General features: G+C 43.9%; 2 protein-coding genes across 11 annotated transcripts in view; both read right to left on the bottom strand.

The window, feature by feature from the left end:
• Positions 1-24,060, bottom strand: part of LOC143284679 (plasma membrane calcium-transporting ATPase 2-like) — a 201,138-nt gene that overhangs the window by 6,761 nt on the left and 170,317 nt on the right. The window contains exon 25 of one of the 10 annotated variants that reach the window (XM_076591608.1): positions 2,564-9,784. The exons of the other annotated variants lie outside the window; for them this stretch is intronic. Within the exon in view, the coding sequence (XP_076447723.1) occupies positions 9,605-9,784 (180 nt within the window). The 3' untranslated portion in view covers positions 2,564-9,604. Of the gene's footprint in view, positions 1-2,563; positions 9,785-24,060 lie in introns of those variants that run through there. 10 annotated transcript variants of the gene reach the window in all.
• LOC143284944 (uncharacterized) lies at positions 16,415-18,293 on the bottom strand. Its single transcript, XM_076592106.1, has 2 exons — positions 18,287-18,293; positions 16,415-17,156 (listed from the first exon to the last, which is right to left on the bottom strand). The coding sequence occupies exons 1-2, from the start codon at positions 18,291-18,293 to the stop codon at positions 16,759-16,761; spliced, it is 405 nt and encodes a 134-aa protein (XP_076448221.1). The 3' UTR covers positions 16,415-16,758.

Here is a 24,060-nt window from a genome sequence, read left to right as displayed (position 1 = left end):
CATGCTTTGGCATCGACACAAAGATTCAATCAGAATGATTTACACATTACTATTCAAATACCTGATACCATCTGGACCATTTCTGCAGCAATACAATTCATTTAGAAAAAAAAAAGAGTAAAATCTTTGTTGGTTTGAATTCTATAAGTTACAGACAGACATACTTTGTGTGTGTGTGTGTGTGTGTGTGTGTGTGTGTGTTTCTCACATATGTAGTTGTGAGATTCAAGAAAGGAACAAAACCACAGATCTATGCTAAATGTACCCTTTTAATTAATCCAAACATTTCAAATTATGAAAACAAGAGAGAGCGTGCAAACTCGCACGAGAGAAAGAGAGAGACAGACAGACATGGCATGCCAGTGCATGAACTAACCCTTTACCAGCTGCAATAAAAACACTGGATGTGAAATGGTTAACTGGCAGTACCATAACAAAGTGTTCAAAGTGTAGAGGAATCAAACAGTGAATGCTGAACGTCCAGTTGACCACACCATGCAGAAAGCCAAGTGCCCACATGAAGCCAGAACACATGCAACATCCACAAAATCAAAAGCAAAATGTCAAGCAAAAATCAATGAAAATAATAAACGCACCAAGGTGGGACAATTTTTTAAGGAGGGGTGGGGGTAAGGAATCCCCAAACAAAAGTTTGCTGTGAATGGGGTCAAAACACAAAAACCTAAGGTGTCATTTTTGGAGGGGTTCCTCTTACGATGACAAGTGGTGATGAGGAAGGTGACATGAAGTTTTGATGTTCAAGTGGGGGATGTGCACACACAAACACACCGACGGATTTTCATTAATCGTAATTATGAACTTGTATACTGTCCATGACGACCTTCCTTCCTCCCTTCCCACTTGGAAAAAAAAAACAACCCAAAAAACTTAACAGGCAAAGTTTTCAGTAGAAGTTGATACCTTTAAGGTGAAAGATTGATATATATACAGGTAAGATATACTGACAGACAGATAGACAGACAGATAGATCAAGAAACAAAAATTACCTTCACAGTTTCGTCCCCACTTACAACCTGGGTAACAAGGCAGCTCAGTGTCTGTTCACCAAGACAGACTGGTTTGGCATCATCACCATCCTCATCCTCCTGATGACAGTGCCACACACTGCAGAAACAGCAGGTGAGTGGCACGGAGGACAGGACCAGCCCTTCACTCCTCTTCAAGGGGGTGTAGTGATGCTGGCTGGACGCAGGATCTCAAACCAACCTGAACACTTTGGAGCCACACACAGGCAAACCCTCCTCTTTCACGATATCACAGCTTCTGAAGCCCCTGTTTCCCTCAACAATGAAGTTCAAATTCTTTATTTGAATTTTAAAATTTTATTATTATTATTTTGTTTTAAAAATAAAACCCAACAAATTCTTACCCCCCAAAAGAAAAGAAAACAACTCCTCCCTCCCCAAATTTGTTTCTGCACTGCTAGGACTGATGGAGGATTCCTATGTCCCTGGCCTTGCCCACCCCCCTCCCCCCAAGGCCCCTAAACCCCTCACCCCCTCCCTGTATAAACAGCCCTCTCCACTCCAGTCAGTCACCCTTGCAGCACATCAGCAGTTCAGCCAATCGTGCATTGCCATTATTTAAACAACCATTATGGTTCACGCTACTTTAGCTTAGAAAAGAATATGGTATTCTGAAACCGTTTCCAAAGCCATGAGCAAGGTTAGAAGACTAGAACGTGGATGAAAGTGTGTAGCTGACCCCACAATCAGCTCAACCCAGACGTCATTCATTTTCTCTTTGCTTTCCAGGCAGTGGGGTGGAGTTTTTTTGGGTGGGTGGGTGGGTGGGTGCATCCTGGGTATGTTCTTGTTTCCATAAACCACCAAATGTTGACATGGATTATGGGATTGGAAACTATCAGGATTCTCTCCCTCTCTTTGGTTGGTACAAGTTTTGAAATCAAGCACCTGGTATCCCTAACAAAACAAACAAACAATGTAACACCACTGACTACCAACGGACGATACCAAGGGAAAAGCTGGCGATGGGGATGAGAACTGTCATGTGTGTGCACAGAAAAACCAGCTGCACACAGGAATACCCAATCATCGAAGTCCACTGCAGACTGCAGTCGCATCTTTCTACCTGGCCAGACACACAGTCCAATACTTCTCTCCCTCCCCACACACCATCACACAACAGACACTTGTCAATGACTATTCATTACTGAATCAGTATGATTTTCTTAAGGAAGGGAAAGCACACACACACACACACACACACACAGAATGTAATCATGTCAACCACATCATCCGCAAGTTCTGACAAACAGGGTAACATCCAGCTCAAAATGCACTGTTGTTGAGAAAGCTCAAGGCTGACATGCACATATAATGCATCAAGGCCTTGGATGTCACGGTCATGGATATTGTCAGTGTAGAATCAACCCTGTTGCATTGACTAGCAAACTTTGAAAAACCCATGCTAGACTGAATGATGACATGTCTGTCAGATGTCTTCTCTCTGTGACAACGGTACAGACACCACACTGCATTCACCAGCACTCACTCTCAATGATTAAGAGAAGCCAATGGTTTATACACTTTTATTCATAAAAATTATGATTCATATACAGCAAGAAATATTCTTAAGTTGAAGAATTTTTTTAAATTTTTTTTATTTTATATATATAAAGAAGAGAAACAAAATACATAGTTACTATGACAAAGCACACAAGGAGTCATTAAGAAGACTTTGTAAAGTGGTGAAGCAGTTAACTGAATACATCTTTAAAAGACACAACAAATCTTCCAAGCTAAAGTGGTACATTACTGGAAAACCGAACACAAACCCACAGAACAAGGCAGAAATAAGGGGAAGCCACTCTCTCACTCTTCTGGACCTCTCTGCCTCACCTGGCAACAGCACTCATACTTCAGGGGAGAAACGCAGCATCATCTACAGTTATTCAAATAGTGTTTTCTCTCTATTCTACTGGAATTCCATCTACCAAAATCAAATCATTTTCTTTCACATATTACTTTTTATCTATTTCTGTAATTATCTATTCATTTTGTGTATTTCTAATTATTTTGCTTTCACTCCACGATTAATTTTGAGTAAGCTGAAATACTCCACAGACAAGAGACAATAGCTGATAACAATGATTCCCCAAAACTCTGCCACATATTGGTCTCTTTTCTTGCCACTGGTGGACACTCAGACCACCTTGCTATTCTTGTTCACTCTAGAATTATTCTAAAATCAATACACATATTCTATGTCCATACATTATCATTTACGACTACTGTTTCTCCTGACCAAACTAGAAAATATCTATGAGGAACTGGCTAAGAAAATTGAAAATAAAAACATTCTGTTCTAAGAAAAGGACCCAGATGAAAGTGAACCTGATATAATTGAAACTGACATGAAAAGTTAAGGAATATCACTTTTGTGATTACACTAAATGGATAACACGACACTGAAAAGATTATCTACTGAAAAAGGATTTAAAAAAAAAAAAAGAAAAAAAAAAGAAAAAGAAAGGAAAGATTCCAGAACTTTCTTCCTCACACCAAGACCATCATGAAAAAATTGCCAAGAAGACATCAACTGATATTCCGAACACTGAGGCCAGGCAGTTTGAGACACCATAAATGGTTCATTTCAGATGATACTATAATATGTCTGACAAAGTTGGAGATTAATGGTACGCAAACAATATTCCACAAACTTGTTCTTCCTCATTTGTTTTTCTCCCTTGTCATCCTGAACCAACCAACACCGGGCCTGTCCAAAAGAGGGACACATTTGAACCTTTGGAATTATTCTCTGTGGAATGTACTGACTTCACACAACCAAATTTTGCAATAGACTGACAGAATAAAACAGAACGAATTAAAGACCAAATCACTTTGGTGGAGCTCTTTGGTTCTTTTGACCATGGTAGTAAAAAAAAAAAAAAAAGAAAAAAAAGAAAAAAAAAAGAAAAGCATACAAAAATCCAACAATTATAAAAACAAAACAAAACAAAAAACAAACAACAACAAAACAGGCACATACAAAGTAAGTTGTCAAAAGAGGTGATTATTTTGCAGCAAAAATCCCACAAAATCTAGTACACGATCATGCAAGATTACAATCACAGCAGTAAATTTAAAAGACTAACCCATGTAAAGATTGGGAGACCATGATAACCTTTCTCTAAAGTTACACGACAACTACAAAATATATGATACAACAAAAGTGGCAAATAATAAATTGAAGTTAAACTGACGTCCTGATTCAAACTTTATACTACAGTATGTATATAAAAAAAAAGAAACACACACACACATACACACACTACCAACAAATGTTCTACACGCAGGATACAGATAGAACACAAATGTAAAGGAGTATCTATTCAAAAATGTAAGACGTCCATACAGAAGTCTTATCACTCATCATTCCTTCTAATCTCCTCTCGGTGATTAACGTGTACACCCAATGGTGACCACGAGTGACGCAAGCTTCCATGAATGGCGAAGTAAAAGGTAACACACCAACCACTGCACATCACAGACTCCTGTGGTATTCTGTCGTGTACTTCTCGGTACCTCTTCCTTTACAGCAAGTTTTACACAACATATTCCATTTAAAAAGATGCAACCTATTAAAGAATACATGTGCACACAGGCACACACACACACGCACACAAAGGTACATGCAAACCACACATGTAACTAAACACAGCATGAGAAATACATAGATAAAAAATCAATAACACGCTTAAAGAAGCAAGTCTCCACAATATGGGTGTGTCATCAAATAACAATCATAGCATACACAATAATAGGACATGACCAAAATTGGCACCATCACCTTGTAAATTAAAGAAATAAGAACCACATACAAAAACATGACTCCCCTTCCTCCCCCCAAAAACCTACCATTTTTTGTGAACCAATGTTTAAGGGGCAGGTAATGAATGGGGGTGAACAGCAGTAAAAATCACACAGGCCACTTTGCATTCCTCTTCCACATTCACACCAGCTGACCACAGAAAGGTCAGTCTCATTCAAAAACTTGTCTCTTTCTCACATCATGTCCTGGTCTCCACTCCATACAACTTTGGCTGAAAATTGTGGGGGAAGTGGGGTGTGGGGGTGTCCTTTGACATTGCTACTTTTAGTGGTCCTGCCCCATATGACTTTGGTTGAAAAATGTTGGGTATGTGGGTGTTGTTTGACATTGCTACTTTTCAGTGGTCCCGCCCCATATGACTTTGGTTGAAAATTGTGGGGGAATGGGGGTGTGGCGGTGGACATTTGACACTGCTGCTTATAGTGGCCCTACTCCGTATGACTTTGATTGAAAAATAATGGGGGTGAAGGTGTCCTTTGACACTGCTGGGGTTGAGGGTGTCCTTTGACATTGCTACTTTCAGTGGTCCTGCCCCATACGACTTTGGTTAGAAAAATGTTGGGTATGTGGATGTCGTTTGACACTGCTGCTTTCAGTGGTCCCATACACCTTTGGTTGGAGAATGGGGGGGCTGGGGGTGCGGGGAGTGAGGGTGGGGGTGGGGGGGGAGCACTTGACACTGCTGCTTATAGTGGCCCCACTCCATACAACTTTGGTTGACAATGTGGTTACTGGGGGAGTACGTTTGACAACGCTGCTTCCAGTCCAACCGACGGCACAAGGCCATGTCAGGTATGCTGGGGAGGGGGTGGGTAGGTGTGGAGGCCATGTGTTCAATACTTCTTCCTTCTGTTGAGTAACATCCACTGCTCTCATGAACAGGGCACTATGCTGAAGCTGCTGACAGTGAAAAATATACCCCAACCCATCCCACACAAAAGGAGTGGGATCCAAAGACTTATTTTATTTTATTTTTATTTTTCAAATGTCAGATGGCAGGCTGTCGAGTGGCTTATACAAACCACATTGAGATGTGTAATTAATTTTTTTTTTTATCAAGATCATTTCTTTAAACAAACAAATCTGTTTCTGTGTGCGTGTTACGCCAGCATTTGCAGGGACTCACAAAACATCAACAAGAGACAATGCCAGCATGGACAACGTCTCAGTCGCATGTGAACTGAAGCTACAGATTGATATTTCAATACAGAAGCAGACGTTCAGAAAACAAAGGCTAATCAAAACACTGTTGTTAGAAAAAAAAAAAAAAAAAAAAAAAAAAAAAGCGGGTGGGGAAGGGTGTGTGTGGGGTGGCAGTGTGGCCAATGTAAGCTCCAGCAGCAAAGTGAATGGTACTGCTTGTCAAAAAAATGGCAAGATGCAGACGGTCAGAAGGTTCCCCCCCCCCTCTACCCCCCAATTCAAAGGACCGAGGCAGGCACCTGACGGGTGGGGGAGGCAGCTAGCCACCCTCTGCACCAAACACATCAAGTCTCTGCAGGGTGCAGTACAATTCAGCCATCAACAGTTCTGTTACTGCATCAGCATCTTTACAAGTACAAATTCACAAATGAAACAAGGGAAAAGTGGTGAGTAAAATGAAAGTAACATTCCTTAAAATCAGCTGGTGATGATTTAAAATGCAAATTATAAAGCTTGGAAAGGTGTGCTGTGAACACTGCCTCACACGTCCAAGGAAAAGCAGGCTTGTCCATAAATGATACAAGCCAAGAATGAGAGGGAGATTTCAGCTCATCAGTCGTTCTCTCTCTCCCCAATAATATTTGTTAGGGCAGAACTTTGTTTTTTTGGTTTGGTTGCATGTATATTTAATCTTCACGCTACCAACAATAAGCACACCTTATCCAGCAAGTGAACACCAGCATGTAAATGTAAAGCTGCATACAAATGAAACCACTACACAGTATATTTTACAACGCGGGGAAGATACAAAATACCAAAAATGAAACAATCACAATTTTTAAATAACCCAGTCTGCTATTCAGATGTGGTGTTGAGTACCTGCAAAAAGCAACATGGATACGGGTGGTGCATGTTTGGGGGGTGTGGGTGGGGGGGCTGGGGTGGGGGGACTAAGATAAGAACAGCAGCAGTACTTACATCACCATCAGCTATAAAATGACACGGCAGTTCTATTTCCATGGATTTAATGCAGTCTTTGTGTGCACATCAAGTGGCACTCCTGGTGAAGACCACAGCTCTGTGAAGTACATTTATCAGGGCTCCAATACCCCCCACACCCCTCCCCCCACTGTTGGGGACAATTAAACCTTTTGATGGAGATGTGGAAATGCTCTCTGCACTTGTCCCTTGGGCAACCTTTATTTTGTTGTTGTTGTTGTTGTTGTTGCATGTGTCAGCGCAGACTGACCACACTTCCCTCCTCCGTCTTCCACTTTACACCCACACCCCCCCTCCCCCTGCTTTGTTTTACTGTAATACATACAACTTATATAAAAATAATAAAAAAATAAAAAGTCTGCTGTCACTGCACTTCCAGTAGTTACCTTAATCATCTATCTTTGATCCATCATAATCAATCATAAACTGCACATGCCTCAAAATGGAGAAGAAAAAAAAGCCCCAAAAATCACACATGAAAGACTTCTGCAGGTCATTTTTGCCATCCCCCCCCCTCCCCCCATCCCCCCCTTTGTTCCAGCTAAGGGAAGGTGATCAGCAGAGAATGGATGTTAACTGTACGAAGCGACCAAACGGGACAACCAGGCCCACAGATGACACACCTTTGCTGGAAATGCTGTACATAGTACCTTGTATCCTAACATACATGCGCTCACTCATGTAAATCCTCTACCCTACACATACATGCTAAAACAAAATCCTCTGTCCTACATGTACACTCATGGAATACTCATCATATATGCACATGCTCACAAAATCCCTCCATTCAACATGTACTTGCTCTTGAAATCCGCTGCATGTATCCAATGTCATCAATACCCAGGTGCTTATAGAATCCTCTACCCTACATGGAAGTGCTCACAAAATTCTCTATCCTATGTAGGTGCTGATAAAATCCTCTATCCAATATATGCGTTATGTTGAAGAAATCCTCTATCCTATGGAGGAGCTGATAAAAATCCTCTATCCTAAAATACATACGCTGGCCATCTACGGAGTCGACCTTGTACAGGTGACATGCATACTAGTTACTACATGGAAAAATGACTGGACGGGGTTGGGGTTGGGGTTGGAGGGCAGGGAGAGGGAGAGGAGTGTGGGGGCAAGCCCAGGGAGGGGGGGGGGGAGGCTTGGGGGGTGGGGGGTCAATACACAGGCTCCAACGAAGTCTACACACACACACCAAGACCTACATGGTTTCCTCTGGCCCTGTGTGGCCTGGCACAGTGAAGAGGTGAACGAGAAGAGTTCTGCCACAGCAGGTCACTGTCACTGGACCAACAGGCCCAACAGGGCTGGGGGGGGAGAGGGATGGGGTTTTGTTGGGTTGTGGGGGTGAGAGGGGAAGGAGGGGGGTACGGGCAACAACAAAGCTTCAGTTGTCATGTAACAAAAATGCACACCCTATTTTTTTACTTCCACACACACACAAACACTCCCACCAGTTCACACAAACTCAGGTATCCACCAGGATTAAAAAAAAACAACAACAAAATAGAAGAAACAGTTTTAAACCTTATACAGCCAAAAAAAAACAAACAAAAAAACCCCGCCTAGGCATGCTTGGCACACAGTGTGCTGATGGGCACACAAGAACATTGGCCCATAACAGGTTAATCAGCTGCTGCAAACTGAGGTCACACAACAGTAAGTTCTTGGTGGTGGTGGTGGTGGTGTGGTGACAGAGGTGGTGTTGGAGAGGAGGGAGCAGGCAGGAACAAATACAAACGGTCGATGCACACAGACTTTGTCCGTCTGTCTGTCTGTCAGGGAGAGGTCCCGGCTGTGGCAGTGAAACACATTATGACACCCTCTGCACACACCTGGGTGCTGGCAGTGGTGAGATAACACGACTCTCAACGATCAGATCACCATGTAGAATGCAAGCCACACAAACACACACAGGTACACATACACACACAGCAGTGAGGATCTCATGGGGGGGTGGGGGGGGGGGGAGGTTGGAAGCAACAGACATGTCCACACTGTGTGCCGGTGGGGAGAGGTGCTGTCCATCCTCCCTCACTTGACAACAACCCCCCCCTCCTCCTGCACCCCCCTTGGGGGGGGGGGGGGTGGGGGTGGGGGAAGCTGTGGCTGGGGCTCCCAGTCCTCCACACCACTGGGGCTTTTTTCCAGGGAGGGGGAACCCCTTCAGTTCAGCTGACCAGCAGTTCTGACTGTCTGTGTACAGAGATGCAGTCTGTGAATCACGTCTGCAAATAAATCTGTCTGCTTGCTGCCCTGCAGGATTTTCCTCACGAAGCAGGCTGCGACTTCCACACTGCCTTGTCCTTCTCCAGTCTTCACGTGTCCAGTGCCCCCAGGTTCTCCAGCCCACGTCCTTTCATTCTCTGGCACTTCTCACAGCCCAGCGGAAGTGACCACCATGTATGCGTCCCTCATGTGGTCAGGCTGTTGACCCTTCCGCCTTGATGTCAAGCCTGGCAGTGTCGTGCTGCCACAAGTCTCTCTCTTCTTTCTTTCTTTCACTCTCTCTCTCTCTCTCTCTGTACAATGCAGGGCCAAGGCACCGCCCTTTTAGAGGTCCGAGGCCACCAGGGCCTCAGAACTGGGTTTCCGACACCACTTCCCCTTGGTTCAAGTCTCCGCTGGTGTCGAAGCTATGAGGTTTTTTGGACACCATCCTAGCATTCTGAAGGGAGTGGGCACTATGCACTGACGACATGCTATGGGTGTCGTAGCGACCATCTAAATTCATGCGGAAAGCATTAACTACGCGGATCTGAAAACAAACGGGAAAAGAACATAATGAAAGTAAAGTGAAAGGTAACATGACACACATCACACTTAACCGAAAGCTATTGGAAAAGAAACAGGGACAGTTCAGTTAGTAACACACAAACGTTTAAGGGGCCGCTATCCGTGGTTAGTACCAGCAAGAGGGTTAGTGTTGACGTCCCTCTCACTGCTCGGACAGGGAAACCACTGCTGGATGATGACACAACACATGGGTATGACACATGATGCTGATGGGAATGGCAGAGAGAAGTATGGAGAAGGAAAGAGGGACTGATGGGGGATGGGGGTGGAGGGAGGCAGGGAGGGTGGGGTGGGAAGGGGGGGGGGGGGCAAGGGGGAGGGGAGTGAAGCATGGCAAAGTTCAAGGGTCAACCTCTCCGCAACCTCAGTATCCGGGGAGAGGTGGAGAACAGAAAACCCCACTGCAGAAAGAAACAGAAGACACTGCAGGAGTTATACAGTTTATCTGATGACAGAAATAAATCAGAATAAACCAAACCAATCAGGTTGAAAGAATCGGCAGACCTGAGAGACCCAAAGCACACGACATGGAGGTGTTTTCCACCCCCACCCCCCAAAAAAAACAACAACCAACAACCCTGGCAACAGCAACATATCAAAGCACTTGCCCCCCCCGAAACCCAAAAGTCAAGCCACATGAACACACTCTCTTTAACAGATCATGTATCATATACTAATGATCTCAGATAGTGTGTTGTTTGCACTTGCCCTATTACGGCAAACAAACCAAAAAAGGTAAATAAAGAAAGAACAGTTGAAAAAACATTCAATTTTTTTTTTTAGCCTTCATGATAAAGGTCAAGAACCAACCATGATCAATAATTCTTAAGCAATATTTGTTAATTCATGGATTACAGAATGAAACAAATGAAACTGAAAGGATATTCATGTCCACACATACTGTTCAATGGATGCATACTATATACATATACCTTTGCCATCTATTTGAATTATTAATTTACAAAAAAAAAAAATCTGGAGACAGCCCACAGCATGGAAAACAACATCAACCAGAACAAACAGAGACCTATCACTGAGACATGGCCACAATGAAGGAAGAACTCAGGACACCAAGGGAGAGATAGACACACAGGACATCAATGGAGAGGGAAAACAGGACACCAAGGGAGAGGGAAAACATCAAGGAGAGGGAAAACCGGGCATCAAGGGAGAGACTAGACACACAGGACATCAATGGAGAGGGAAAACATCAAGGAGAGGGAAAACAGGGCATCAAGGGAGAGACAGACACACAGGACATCAATGGAGAGGGAAAACAGGACACCAAGGGAGAGGGAAAACATCAAGGAGAGGGAAAACAGGGCATCAAAGGAGAGGGAAAACAGGACATCAAGGAGAGGGAAAACAGGACATCAAGGAGAGGGAAAACAGGACATCTAAGGAGGAGGGAAAGGACACCAAGAAGAGAGGAAAACAAGACATGGTATGGAGAGGGAAAACAGAACACTAAATGGAGAGGGATATCTGGACATCATGAAGAGGGAAAGAAATGTCAGGACATCAAGGGAGAGAGAGAGAAAGGAATGTCAGGACATCAGGGAAGAGAGAAAGGAATGTCAAGACATCAAGGTACAGAGAGAGAGAGGAATGTCAGGACATCAGGGGGGGAGAGAAAGGAATGTTAGGACATCAAGGTAGAGAGAGAGAGGAATGTCAGGACATCAAGGGTCAGGGGGGGGGAGAAAGGAATGTCAGGACATAAGGTAGAGAGAGAGAGAGAGAGAGAGGAATGTCAGGACATCAGGGGGGAGAGAAAGGAATGTTAGGACATCAAGGGTCTGGGGGGAGAGAAAGGAATGTCAGGACATAAGGTAGAGAGAGAGAGAGAGAGAGAGAGAGAGAGAGAGAGAGAGAGAGAATGAATGAATGAATGGTTTATTCATATAGGCCATTGCCCCTCATGAAAGGGTGTCAGACAAAAACATATGTGAGAAGAAAAAATAAAATAAAATAAGCAAGACAAATATCATACGTTGTCATGCAGTATACACTTAACTAAGTAGTACACAGCAGATAAATAACAACACGCCTATTTAACTGAACTCAATAAAGTAATCGTGTCATCAGAAGTGGCACAAGCTTAATAAATGAATTTTACGACGTTAGAGTGGATCGAAGCTTAAACGCTTTGTACAGATAAATTGAGAAATTTCTGATAGTTTGTTCGTGTGTAGATGCCATAAGTAGCGATAATCTAAACTGACTAGGGAACTTAAAAAATTTCAACGGTATGTATTGCATTATTAAGTCATACATAACAGGACAGGATAGAACAAAGTGCACTTCATTTTCCTTCCCCTTCATACACAGTGGACATAATAAATCAGACTCATCATGTACTTTATAACGGTGACTATGTTCTGCAATTTCCGAAATACCAAGTCTAAATCTAGTCATTATATACTTTAAATGTTTATCTATATTCATCAATAAATAGGTTTTGACATCGGGTATAGTACAAAAGGTTTTATAGGCATTAAATCTTTCACTGTTGTTAACATGGAAATCCCATTCTTGCCATCTACAAACAATAAGTCTTTCTTTAAAAGTCCGAAGAAACTCATCAATCTCCTCTACACCTTGATTAAGCCATACATACCCAAATCCAAACATAAACAGTTTACAGCGTATACTTGTAGCCCAGTTTCTTTTGCCACGCGCATCAAGATCAAATAACATTTTATAGGCTTTGTGAGGCAGTCTAGATTCATGCATTCTCAGTAACTTAAACCAATACTTAATGCATTTTATAACTGAATTTATATAGATAGGATATCTGTTTGTTTCCCCGTATATCAAATCATTGGGAGTTCGCTCTTCTACGCCTAAGAACTTCTTAAGTGCAAATAAATGTATCTTTTCACACTGAAATGCAGCTTTATCGAGTCCCCATAATTCGGCACCATATTGGACTATTGGTTGAATCTGTGAGTCAAACAGCTTTAAATATATGTTTAAAGAATTACATTTCAGTTTCGATAATTTCTGTAAAATATACAATAAAGCGTTTTTTCCCCTACTGTTAAGATCGCTACAGGCTGCCCCAAAACTCAACTTTGTGGAAAAGTAAATTCCTAAGTATTTATATGCATTAATAACTGGCATTACAACGCCATTATAAAACCATCTTTCCCTGGCAGCTAAATACCCTCCTTTCCTGAATACAACGATATTGCTTTTATTCATGTTTACTTTTAAACGTAGAGCTGAAGCCGCATGATATAAATTGTTAAGCTGTGTTTGTAAACCTATCACAGTTTCGGATAATAAAGCAACATCATCAGCTAATAACAGTATAAATAATTCAAAATAATTAGAGAGAGAGAGAGAGAGAGAGAGAGAGAGGAATGTCAGGACATCATGGGGGAGAGAAAGGAATGTTAGGACATCAAGGGTCTGGGGGGAGAGAAAGGAATGTCAGGACATAAGGTACACAGAGAGAGAGAGAGAGAGAGAGAGAGAGAGAGAGAGAGAGAGAGAGAGAGAGAGAGGAATGTCAGGACATAAGGTAGAGAGAGAGAGAGAGAGGAATGTCAGGACATCAGGGGGGAGAGAAAGGAATGTTAGGACATCAAGGGTCTGGGGGGAGAGAAAGGAATGTCAGGACATAAGGTAGAGAGAGAGAGAGAGAGAGAGAGAGAGGAATGTCAGGACATCAGGGGGGAGAGAAAGGAATGTTAGGACATCAAGGGTCTGGGGGGAGAGAAAGGAATGTCAGGACATAAGGTAGAGAGAGAGAGAGAGAGAGAGAGGAATGTCAGGACATCAGGGGAGAGAGAAAGGAATGTTAGGACATCAAGGGTCTGGGGGGAGAGAAAGGAATGTTAGGACATAAGGTAGAGAGAGAGAGAGAGAGAGAGAGAGGAATGTCAGGACATCAGGGGGGAGAGAAAGGAATGTTAGGACATCAAGGGTCTGGGGGGAGAGAAAGGAATGTCAGGACATCAAGGGAGAGAGACAGAAAGGAATGTCAGGACATCAGGGGAGAGAGAAAGCAACATCAGAGAGGGAGAAAGGAATGTCTGGGAGAGAGAAAGAACGTCAGGACATCAAGGGAGAGAGGAAGTAACATCAGGGAGAGAGAAAGTAACATCAGGGAGAGAGAAAGAATGTCAGGACATCAAGGGAGAGAGGAAGTAACATCAGGGAGAGAGAAAGAATGTCAGGACATCAAGGGAGAGAGGAAGTAACATCAGGGAGAGAGAAAGAATGTCAGGACATCAAGGGAGACAGGAAGTAACATCAGGGAGAGAGAAAGAATGTCAGGACATCAAGGGAGAGAGGAAGTAACATCGGGGAGAGAGAAAGAATGTCAGGACATCAAGGGAGAGAGGAAGTAACATCGGGGAGAGAGAAAGAATGTCAGGACATCAAGAGAGAGAGGAAGTAACATCGGGGAAGAGAAAGACTGTCAGGACATCAAGGGAGAGAGGAAGTAACATCGGGGAAGAGAAAGACTGTCAGGACATCAAGGGAGAGAGGAAGGAACGTCAGGACATCAAGGGAGAGAGTAATGTCAAGACATCAAGGGAGAGAGAAAGGAATGTAAGGACATCAAGGGAGAGAGAAAGGAATGTCAGGACATCAAGGGAGAGAGAAGGAATGTCAAGACATCAAGGGAGAGAGAAGGAACGTCAGGACATCAAGGGAGAGAGAAAGGAATGTCAGGACATCAAGGGAGAGAGAAAGGAATGTCAGGACATCAAGGGAGAGAGTAATGTCAAGACATCAAGGGAGAGAGAAAGGAATGTAAGGACATCAAGGGAGAGAGAAAGGAATGTCAGGACATCAGGGGAGAGAGAAAGTAACATCAGGGAGAGAGAAAGGAATGTCAGGACATCAAGGGAGAGAGAAAGTAACATCAGGGAGAGAGAAAGAATGTCAGGACATCAAGGGAGAGAGGAGTGTCAAGACAACAAGGGAGAGAGAAAGGAACGCCAGGACATCAGAGAGAAAGACTCCACCGACCACCGAAGAACAGGACCAAAGCACCCCAAACACAGGAGGACCATCACACACACAGGGTGACACAGCCCCTAAACCCCAACAGAATCGCCAACACGAGCCCATCCACAGATGTCTGCATCCATTGGAACCAACCAACCAACCAACCCAACACACAAACAGGACCATGCAATGTCCCCCTCTTCACACACACACACACACCACCACCACCACATAGGAAGCAGGTGTGAGGAGGGAGGTGGAAGAGGAAGTGGACGGAGTGGGAGAGTACAACAACAAAACAAAAAACCGTTCTGTCAAATTCATGACGACTGTCGACACATTCGGAAATATAAACACTTATTCAAACTCAAGCAGGAGAAAAGCAGCACCATACTGCCATCGCTGTAGATGTCAGATTTGCCTTGTTGTAACATCTGGCTTCAATGACAGAAAGAAAAAGGACCAATAAATACTCAAGTTCTACCACAGCTACCTATCTTAATCTATACACCAGGTTCACCACTCTGAGTGCCATCTATCGGACTGGGGCGGGAGGAAATGTGTACATTATCTGCATGGTCAGTGGTGAAAAGGAAGAGCAGATTTCATTCACTCTGTGAAGTTCATGCCTGCTGTCTTTGTTCACCTTTCTTTGCCAATTAATCAATTTATTATCACAATCAATTTGTTGATTAACTGCTGCAACAGCTTACACAGTGAGCCATGTACATGCATGCTTGTGAGCTCGGCTAATTATTTAATTTATTATCATAATCAATTTGTCGATTAATTGCTGCAACAGCTTACACAGTGAGCCATGTACATGCATGCTTGTCAGCTCTGCTCTGTCTCTCTTTCTCTCACATAACGCATGCACACACACATACACAGGCAATACCAAATCATGCTTACCTGTAAACGATGCCCATACATATACTATATCTATGTACAGTTCAAACTTGTGAACCTTTCATCCTGTGCAATGAATATTATCATTTTAGATTTCTGTGTGTGTGTGTGTGTGTGTGTGTGTGTGTGTGTGCGAGTGTGTGCGCGCACATGTTATGAAACCAAAACAAATGAACCAATATGTTAAAATACTGACGGTAAATACCCATTCTTCCATGAACAAAAACTTCCAAGAAAAGTGCAACATCAATGAGGCAGGGGCAAACACTCCCCTAATTCTCCTTCCACAACAATCATGTGGAAATCTATCAACAGGACGTAAAAGGCAATGGTCTGGTGATTGGAACTGTCAACATACACCCTGTAATTATATCACAGATGGGGCTGAGTTAAACTGGAACTTAGATGACAAAAGATAAATAGTGATTTCACTCAAAATGACATACAATGTCAAGAAAAGAAAAAAAAGAAAAAGAGGTGGACACTATATTCTAAGTCAATTCCTTACAACAACCACTGATTTCAGGTTTCCCCCCACAAGATAACAAAAAAGAAGGAAAAAATGAGAAAAAGTCTGTCATCAGTCAGTCCATTCTTTAACATTTCTCATAGCCTTTTCCTCTCTTCAGAGTAGAGAATTATCCATGCACACACCACAGTTCAAAACCAGCGACCTCCCTGTGTGACAGTATGACCCTGTACATCATCTGTATCAGCTAAATATATCCGCCCCCTTGGAACTTGAAAGCAGCATCTCTCTCCCCAAAAAAGCTACAAACGTGGATGGTACAATCCTACAGATGTTTTGTGTCACATTCTTCATTCTGCATATTCTGTTGAAAGCTTCAAACTTGACAGCCAGTTCATCTACTGAGGGAGAAATTTCTCTTTTGCTGGTTTGGCTGAGAAGCTGTCCTCTCTCCAAAACATCCTTGGACTGGGGAGGGGACGGGAAGGGCTTCTGAAGGCCAGTGGGCAGAGTTGGCCTTGCCTGCTTCATGCTAGAGGCACGTGGCGGGAGAGACTGACGATCTATCTCTGCCCCCCCTCCGCCACAGCTCACATAGCGGTGGGAGGGGAGCGCTGACCGGCGATGTCGGAGTGACTGAGCGTCTTGGGGGGGAAGGCCTGCCTGTTGGTGGAGTACAGCACGGGGGTGGACTTCCTGCTCACCAGGGGCACATTCTCAAACGACTGACTTTTCACCTGGATGTGGCCCCCGCCCGGAGACAGACAGCACGGCTGGTGGGGGTGGAGGAAAGGGTGGTGGGCGCCAGCGTCCTCTGCCAGGGAGTGCGGGGACAGGCGGGAGCGCGAGGAGCGCAGGCTGTGGAAGCTGTGGGTGCTGCGCTTGTCCTCCAGGTCCTCCAGGGTGCTCTTGAAGGCACGCACCACACGCAGCTGGGGCACGACACACAGTGCACCACACCCCTCAACACCCCCCCCCCCTCCCCCGACTCACCACACCCCTCTACACACACCTCTGACTGTCACCACACCCCTCAACATTCCCCCACACCCCCAACTCACCACACCCCTCCACACACCCTTAACTGTCACCACACCCCTCAACAAACATCCCACTGACTGTCACCACACCCCTCAACACCCCCCCCACTAACTGTCACCACACCCCTGACTGTCACCATAACACCCCCTGACTGTCGTCATACTCCTCAACACCCACCATACTCCTCAACATCCCCTGACTGTCGCCATACTCAACACCCACCACACCCCTCAACACCCCCTGACTGTCACCACACCCCTCAACAACCCCTGACTGTCACCCCCCCTCACTCCCCCCTGACTGTCACCCCCCCCCCCCCCCCCTCACCACCCCCTGACTGTCACCCCCCCCCCTCACCACCCCCTGACTGTCACCCCGCCCCCCTCACCACCCCCTGTCACCCCCCCCCCCTCAACAACCCCTCCCCCCCAATGACTGTCACCACACCCCCTCACCACCCCCTGACTGTCACCCCCCCCCCTCAACACACCCCCCCCCCCCTCAACAACCCCTCCCCCCCAATGACTGTCACCACCCCCCTCAAAGCCCCCCTCTCTCCCCCCACCCCTCTGTCACCACACCCCTGAACTGCAATACCCAGGGGGTTACCAAGACCATGTTCTTTTTGGAGTTCATCTGGCATATCCACCCTCAATCGACACACTTCTCCCATTCAGCCCTGCCATGTTGAGGATGTACACATGCTCTATTTTTTTTTTTTTTTCCATTACAAATACAGGACAGATTCTGGTGAGAGAAGAGACGTTCTGTGTGTGTAAAGGTACCCTTTCCAAAAACGTATTCACAAGCAAGGGAAAAAAGGAATCAGCAGTTAAACTTTGTCATGATTACAATCTATCGGCATCATGACCTCAACTGACCTAACTCATTCTTCTTTAACTGGAGTCATTCACTCCTTCCTGGATGACTTACTGTCATTTTGAAATGACAAAGTATTTGAAACACTTCACCATTTAGCGGAACCTGAAAGCGGTACTGTGACCTTCACCTTGAAAGGAAGCCAACATCTTCAGAAGCTTGTTATTATTTTTTTCTTTTCTTTTTTATCGGGCTCACAGGACATCGAGTTCAGATTTATCAGGTTTTCTAAGGCAATAATAATGATAATAATAATGAATCCAATTTCGTTAATGAGGATTTGTTAATGAGGATGTCTAGTATCCTTTTTTTCATTTTACAGATTTCATATCATTGCAAACAATGCCATGTTGAACAATTTTGACTTTATCAGACTGGTCCAGCCATGGTAAGGAAGCTAGTTCCAATGTCAATTTTGAGTGCTCTTTGATTTTCCTAGATTTTTTTCCCTTAATCCTGGGGATTACACCTTGTATACAAGAGTGCCTTATATACCAAAAATTATGGCAAATATTTCACCTTTTCCCTGTCAGTCTTTGTGTCTTCAAGATATACAATGCAGTGTCACTCTGCATGAAACATGAACATTCAGTAAAAGCAGCCTTAAATAAATGCCATCAAATAACTGGGGGCGAAAAGAGCACGTGCACACACGCCCACACACTTCTGAAAAGTCACATGTGACTTTTATATCACAATGCCAACAAACATGAATGGGGAAAAGGAAAATAAGAAAGAAAGAAAGAAAATAGATGCACCGTTCAAATACAATGCTTGTAATACTCTGCCAACAAAAGTGTATGGCTGGGAATGAGATCATTAAAATTTATCCTGCCAGCTATATGACTTCTAATCTACAAAAAAAGGATCAGAATGTTAGCCACTTATCCTGTTTCTAAAATAATCTACATTGTTCAGCCGATCAGAGAACAGGATTGGCAACCATGTCACAGGTAAAACCAAAATAATTGTATCAAACAACCCAAAAATAATCTTAAACCAACATCAAACCCAACGCACAGCAATAATATATGCATTTACGATTCAATTTCAAATTCAATGAAAAAGAAAACAGCACCAGAAAAAAAATCAAACTGCTGACTAAGTCCATACAGAGAAGCACACACATCCAGATAAGAACTCTCGGGATTCATGTACATATTGTTTGTCAACTCACAGACATACACACACACACTCAGAGAAAATCAGGCAAGTTCAATTTTCATCATACATTGCAAAACGCTCTTCATCCCTCCTCCTCCACTCTCAAATCATCACCCCAACCCCTCCCCCCCCAACCCCCCAGCACCACAAAGACGCCCCGTAGTGTCGAAGGGGCACAACCATCCACAACACAACCATCAAAGCCTGGAGTGCTGTGAGAAAGGCCTGTCAGTGGCTCTGTCCCCTGCTGACCATCAGAGGAAAGACGGAGCGCTCCACTGCAGGCCCCTCAACACAGGACCCACACAGACAGGACACCTCAGCACCAGCAAACAGCCCAGCGAGGGGACAGGGCAATAGGGGGAGGGAGGACAGGAGGGGGTGAAGAGGCCAAAGGGGGTTGGGGTGGGGAGTCAACATCATAGACCAATCAAGAGATTGGAAGGAAAAGGGGCGGAAGTCAACCAATCAGATCAGAGCAACACGCTGCGTGACATGGGATGTATCCGAAAGGACAAAGGGAGCTCACTTCTGCCTGGGCGCCAACATCAAAAGCAGAGAGAGCAGAGGGAGGGCAGAAATGAGCGATTCTCTGCGGCACAACTTGTCAGAGGCAGCGACCACACTCAACACAGCCATGTGGGTGTGGCTGAATGCCACAGAAAATGGGGGGTGGGGGTGGGGAATGCGTAGTATGCCAGTACAAGACAGAAAGAGACAAGACCTGGACCAGTGTGAGAGAGAAAAAGAACAAGGCGAGGAGATGGGGTAGTGGTGGAATGGTGAGGGACAGTGAAAGAGAATGAGACCAGGGTGACAAAGACATGACATGACCAGACAATACTGACAGTGACAAAGCAACATGTGTGATGACGTTAGATGATGACTTCAATTAGGACAGGATGATGATACTGACAATGACTAAACGACATATGCAATGATGTTAGTTAACAACTTCAGTTGGGACAGGACGATGATAGTGACTGTGATAAAGCAATACATGTGATGATGTTAGATAATGACCAGTTAAAACAGGACTGAATGTAATGTCACAAAGTACAAACAGACATCTTGCCATGCCCCCCTCCTACCCCCTCTACTCCATCCCCATGGTACATACATATCAAATGACTGATGGTCGATGCAAAGACCGTGCACACATTCAAATGATCCAGTGTCAGCAGATTATTAAGAGGAAATCAACGAGCTGTTATGTGAGATGATTTTTTTTTTTTTAGTACTAAAGAGAAAATATGACGATGCTACCAATCTCCACAAACAAAAAAATCCCCTTTTCACTCCTCATAAATCAAAACAATAATGAAAAAAAAAAATCTACAGGGGGGGCGCTGAAAAATCCCATTCCAGCAGAACAAAAGAAACCAACGAAACAATGGCTACAAACACAAACTCTATCCACTAAAACCATCCAAAATTCATACATCAATCATGATATACATCCATAATATATACACATACATTTACACGTACCAGCAACACAAAATGATTCACACTTGCACACCCACAACACCAAACTTGAATCACACAGATCCCTGTATGTAAAAGGTACACAAACAATCATGCTGAGGAGAACCACTGAAATTCAGATGTGATTATCTCATCTCACTGTTTTGCGTATTCACACCTGTGTGACAGGTCTAGAAATACCTACCTGCTGACACACAACTGACCCAGGCTCATGAGCATAATGGCCAGCTTTCTGCTCAGGGACCCCAGTAACTTCTGTCCAGATTTTGAGCATCATTCCAACACACAACAGCTTTTCTCAGACAAGAGTGACAGTACATCGAACACCAATCCTGGTGGCCTGTGACTGACTGAAATAATTTCTTTTCCAAAACTGTCCCCCCCCCCCCCCCCCCCGACCCCTTCCTCGCCCTCTCTAATCCCCTAGCCCCTTATACCTTTGCTTTTCTTTTACCTTTTTTGTTCTCTTTTGAGTTGGATGAACACTGCTGAGGGGGAAAAAACTGCAGTGTTTCTATTTATCTATCACTTCATTGCCATGGCTATGTTTTCACCGCTGCCAATATGTTGTTGTCAGACTAAAGACACAAGGAGGGAACTCTGTCCCTCTTTCCTTCCTGTTTGAAGACTTTACTCAAAAGTTTTCTAAAGACTACTCAACTGTCAATACAAACCTAAACTGTTCAAATCCTTTCCCACAAGGCAATAGCAACTTTTTTTTCTTTTTCTTTTTTTAATATCCATAGAAGCACTAAGTTTTGCCTGCAAATCAGTGGATTTTACCTGCTTTAGCTTTCAGTCGAGTCTACCCACAATGAACCAGAATGGCTACTTTTCTTCTTGATTTTTATTTTCTCTACTGTAAATTTCATGCATGGGTCTTCAGAGTTCAGACTGTTGGTAAAGTGAACTATTTCATATCCAGAGCTACACTCACATTACATGATGCAAGTTGAAAGACCCATGCCATCTGTTGCTTGAGGAATGTCTTGATCGGTGTGCAATTTGTGGCTAACGCCATTTTTGTTTTACTGATAATATTCCTCTTTCGATTACTTTAAAATTGTGCTCAAAGGGGCCTTCAAATTCTTTCCACCTTGTTATAACACAGGCTAGCAGACATGATGACAGTTTCACAAAGTGAGTACTGGAAGGGGAGGTAATGAGCTGGTACAGACCGCAGAGGGGGGGGGGGGGGGGGGGGGGGGGGGGGGGAAGCAACTTTGCACAAAATGGTATCACTACACAGGTTGTGTCAGTATCTCAGACACCAACACATGGTACACCTATCATGTAGTAAGCCAACCCCTCTTGAAGGTGTGCAGTATCTAGTATTGAAACCTGTGTTATCATATTAGCTCATCCTAAATTTTTTTTTTTTTTCAGGGAGCAGATTTCAGTTCTGGCTGATCCACGTTTTTTCCCTTATCATATTTCAACAAGAGATGTGTTCTTTATAGGGTTATTTTCTTGCATGTAAGTCTTTATGACCAACTGCCCCTTTCATATGGTTCCTGAAAACATGATCCACTCTGGCATTTTATTTCCAATTTATTTCTGACATGAGCCAAATCAATGTTCTGACGAAGAGACAAGAAAAAAAGAAAGAAAGAAATTATTTTACTGCTGCGCTCATTTCAGCAGCACTTCTCAAATTCTGATTTTAAAGCAATGTTAACCTCTGCAGAGCTTCTCAAATTATGAATTTAGGGCTATGTTCCCTAAGCAGTGCTTAAAATCTGATTTTAAGGCTATGTTTTCTCAGCAGTACTTCCTAAATTCTGATTCTGGGGCTATGTCCATCTCAGCAGTACGTCTCAAATTCTGATTTTAGGGCTACGCACCCTAAGCAGTGCTTCTCAGATTCTGATTATTCTATCTGGAGGCGATCCCCACTAATGATGCAGCACTGTCAGTTCTCATAATACAGGCCAGTGTGCTGCCGAGTCACACCTGCAGGAACTGCAAGTTTTATTTTGCGAAAAATCACTGATATTCAGTTTTTAAATTTCTAGCTGTGAAGACATCTGTCACATACTTAACATGTTCTTATATTAAGACAGGACTTTTTGTAAGATTTCCTTGCTGTCTTGTTTATTCGCAACCGCAGTGTGTTGTCACATGTTCCAGATAAAGAATACTGTTAACCCCCCCCACCAAAAAAAACCCCAACAACCAAGCTGCTCAGATCATGAAGCAATGCTCAGTGTGCCCAACTGAGGGTCACTCCTTCCCTACAGCTTCTGGAGTCAGAAGGGGGAGGTCCACAAAAGGCTCATCACCAACGTTGCTCACACACAACACGACATATAAGGAAGGAGCAGAAAACTACCATTCCTCACACAACACCCATGGATCACTGTAGCTGTTAGCATCACAACACAAGTTGCAAGCTAAACTTTTGGAGCATCAAGCGACAATCAGTGTGCAGCAAGGAGCCACTCAAACAGCGCCTTAACCTCTTTCACACAGGGTGCCCATCACACTGTCTACCCTTGACAAAAGCCATCACAGGAGTGACTCTTGCTTCCAACACATTCTCTTACGCCACATGCTTGCTTTAGTACAGGGAGGTAAAACTATGGTTTGAAAGAACAATTTGTGTGAAAAAGAAACAGTAATTCTTTCAGCACTATAGACTTTCCAACCACAATAAAAAAACATTTTTTTAAAGAAAAAGAAAAAAACAAACAAACGTAGTATAAAAAATGTGGTTTAAAGTGAAATCAGTTTAACTACAATGTAAAAAAAAACAAACCCACCACCGCCAGCAACAACTCAAAGTGATTGTTAACTCATGCATTCCAATGCGGCTTCCATGCTGTGACTGATTGTTTTTCATTCCCCATGCACTGCGTGTTTCAGACTTATTCCATTTCTGCAAGTGTAATACTGAAGGGCAAACTGCGTGATTTTGTCACTTGATGCATCCAAAAGCGCTTCCAACAAAGGCTACAGCGAAAAGGACATAATTCACAAGATACTTCACTCCCCCCCCCACCCCCCAGCCCCTCCCCGGCTCCTCCCCCCCACATCACAACCCCATCCTCCACAACACTCAAGTGTCAGACAGCACCCCTTACCACTGGTGCAGCCTTCAGAACACACACACACACCACAAACTTTTCACACAACCACTGCCACTTGCACAGACAAGACTGCACACTACAGCCCTACAGGACAGAAATCCCAGGCACACAACACAAAACTCTCGATTCCTCCTCCAGTCACCCAAAAATGTCACAGCTCAACACAAAGGAGACCCATGAGTCAGGAACAGAAAGATAGGGTGAGTGAGGTAAGAAAAGAGTTAAGGAGAG

The sequence above is a fragment of the Babylonia areolata genome, chromosome 8 (genome assembly GCF_041734735.1).
Source record: "Babylonia areolata isolate BAREFJ2019XMU chromosome 8, ASM4173473v1, whole genome shotgun sequence".
NCBI classification, from domain to species: Eukaryota; Metazoa; Mollusca; class Gastropoda; order Neogastropoda; family Buccinidae; genus Babylonia; species Babylonia areolata.
This window is presented reverse-complemented; position numbering and strand designations above follow the sequence as displayed.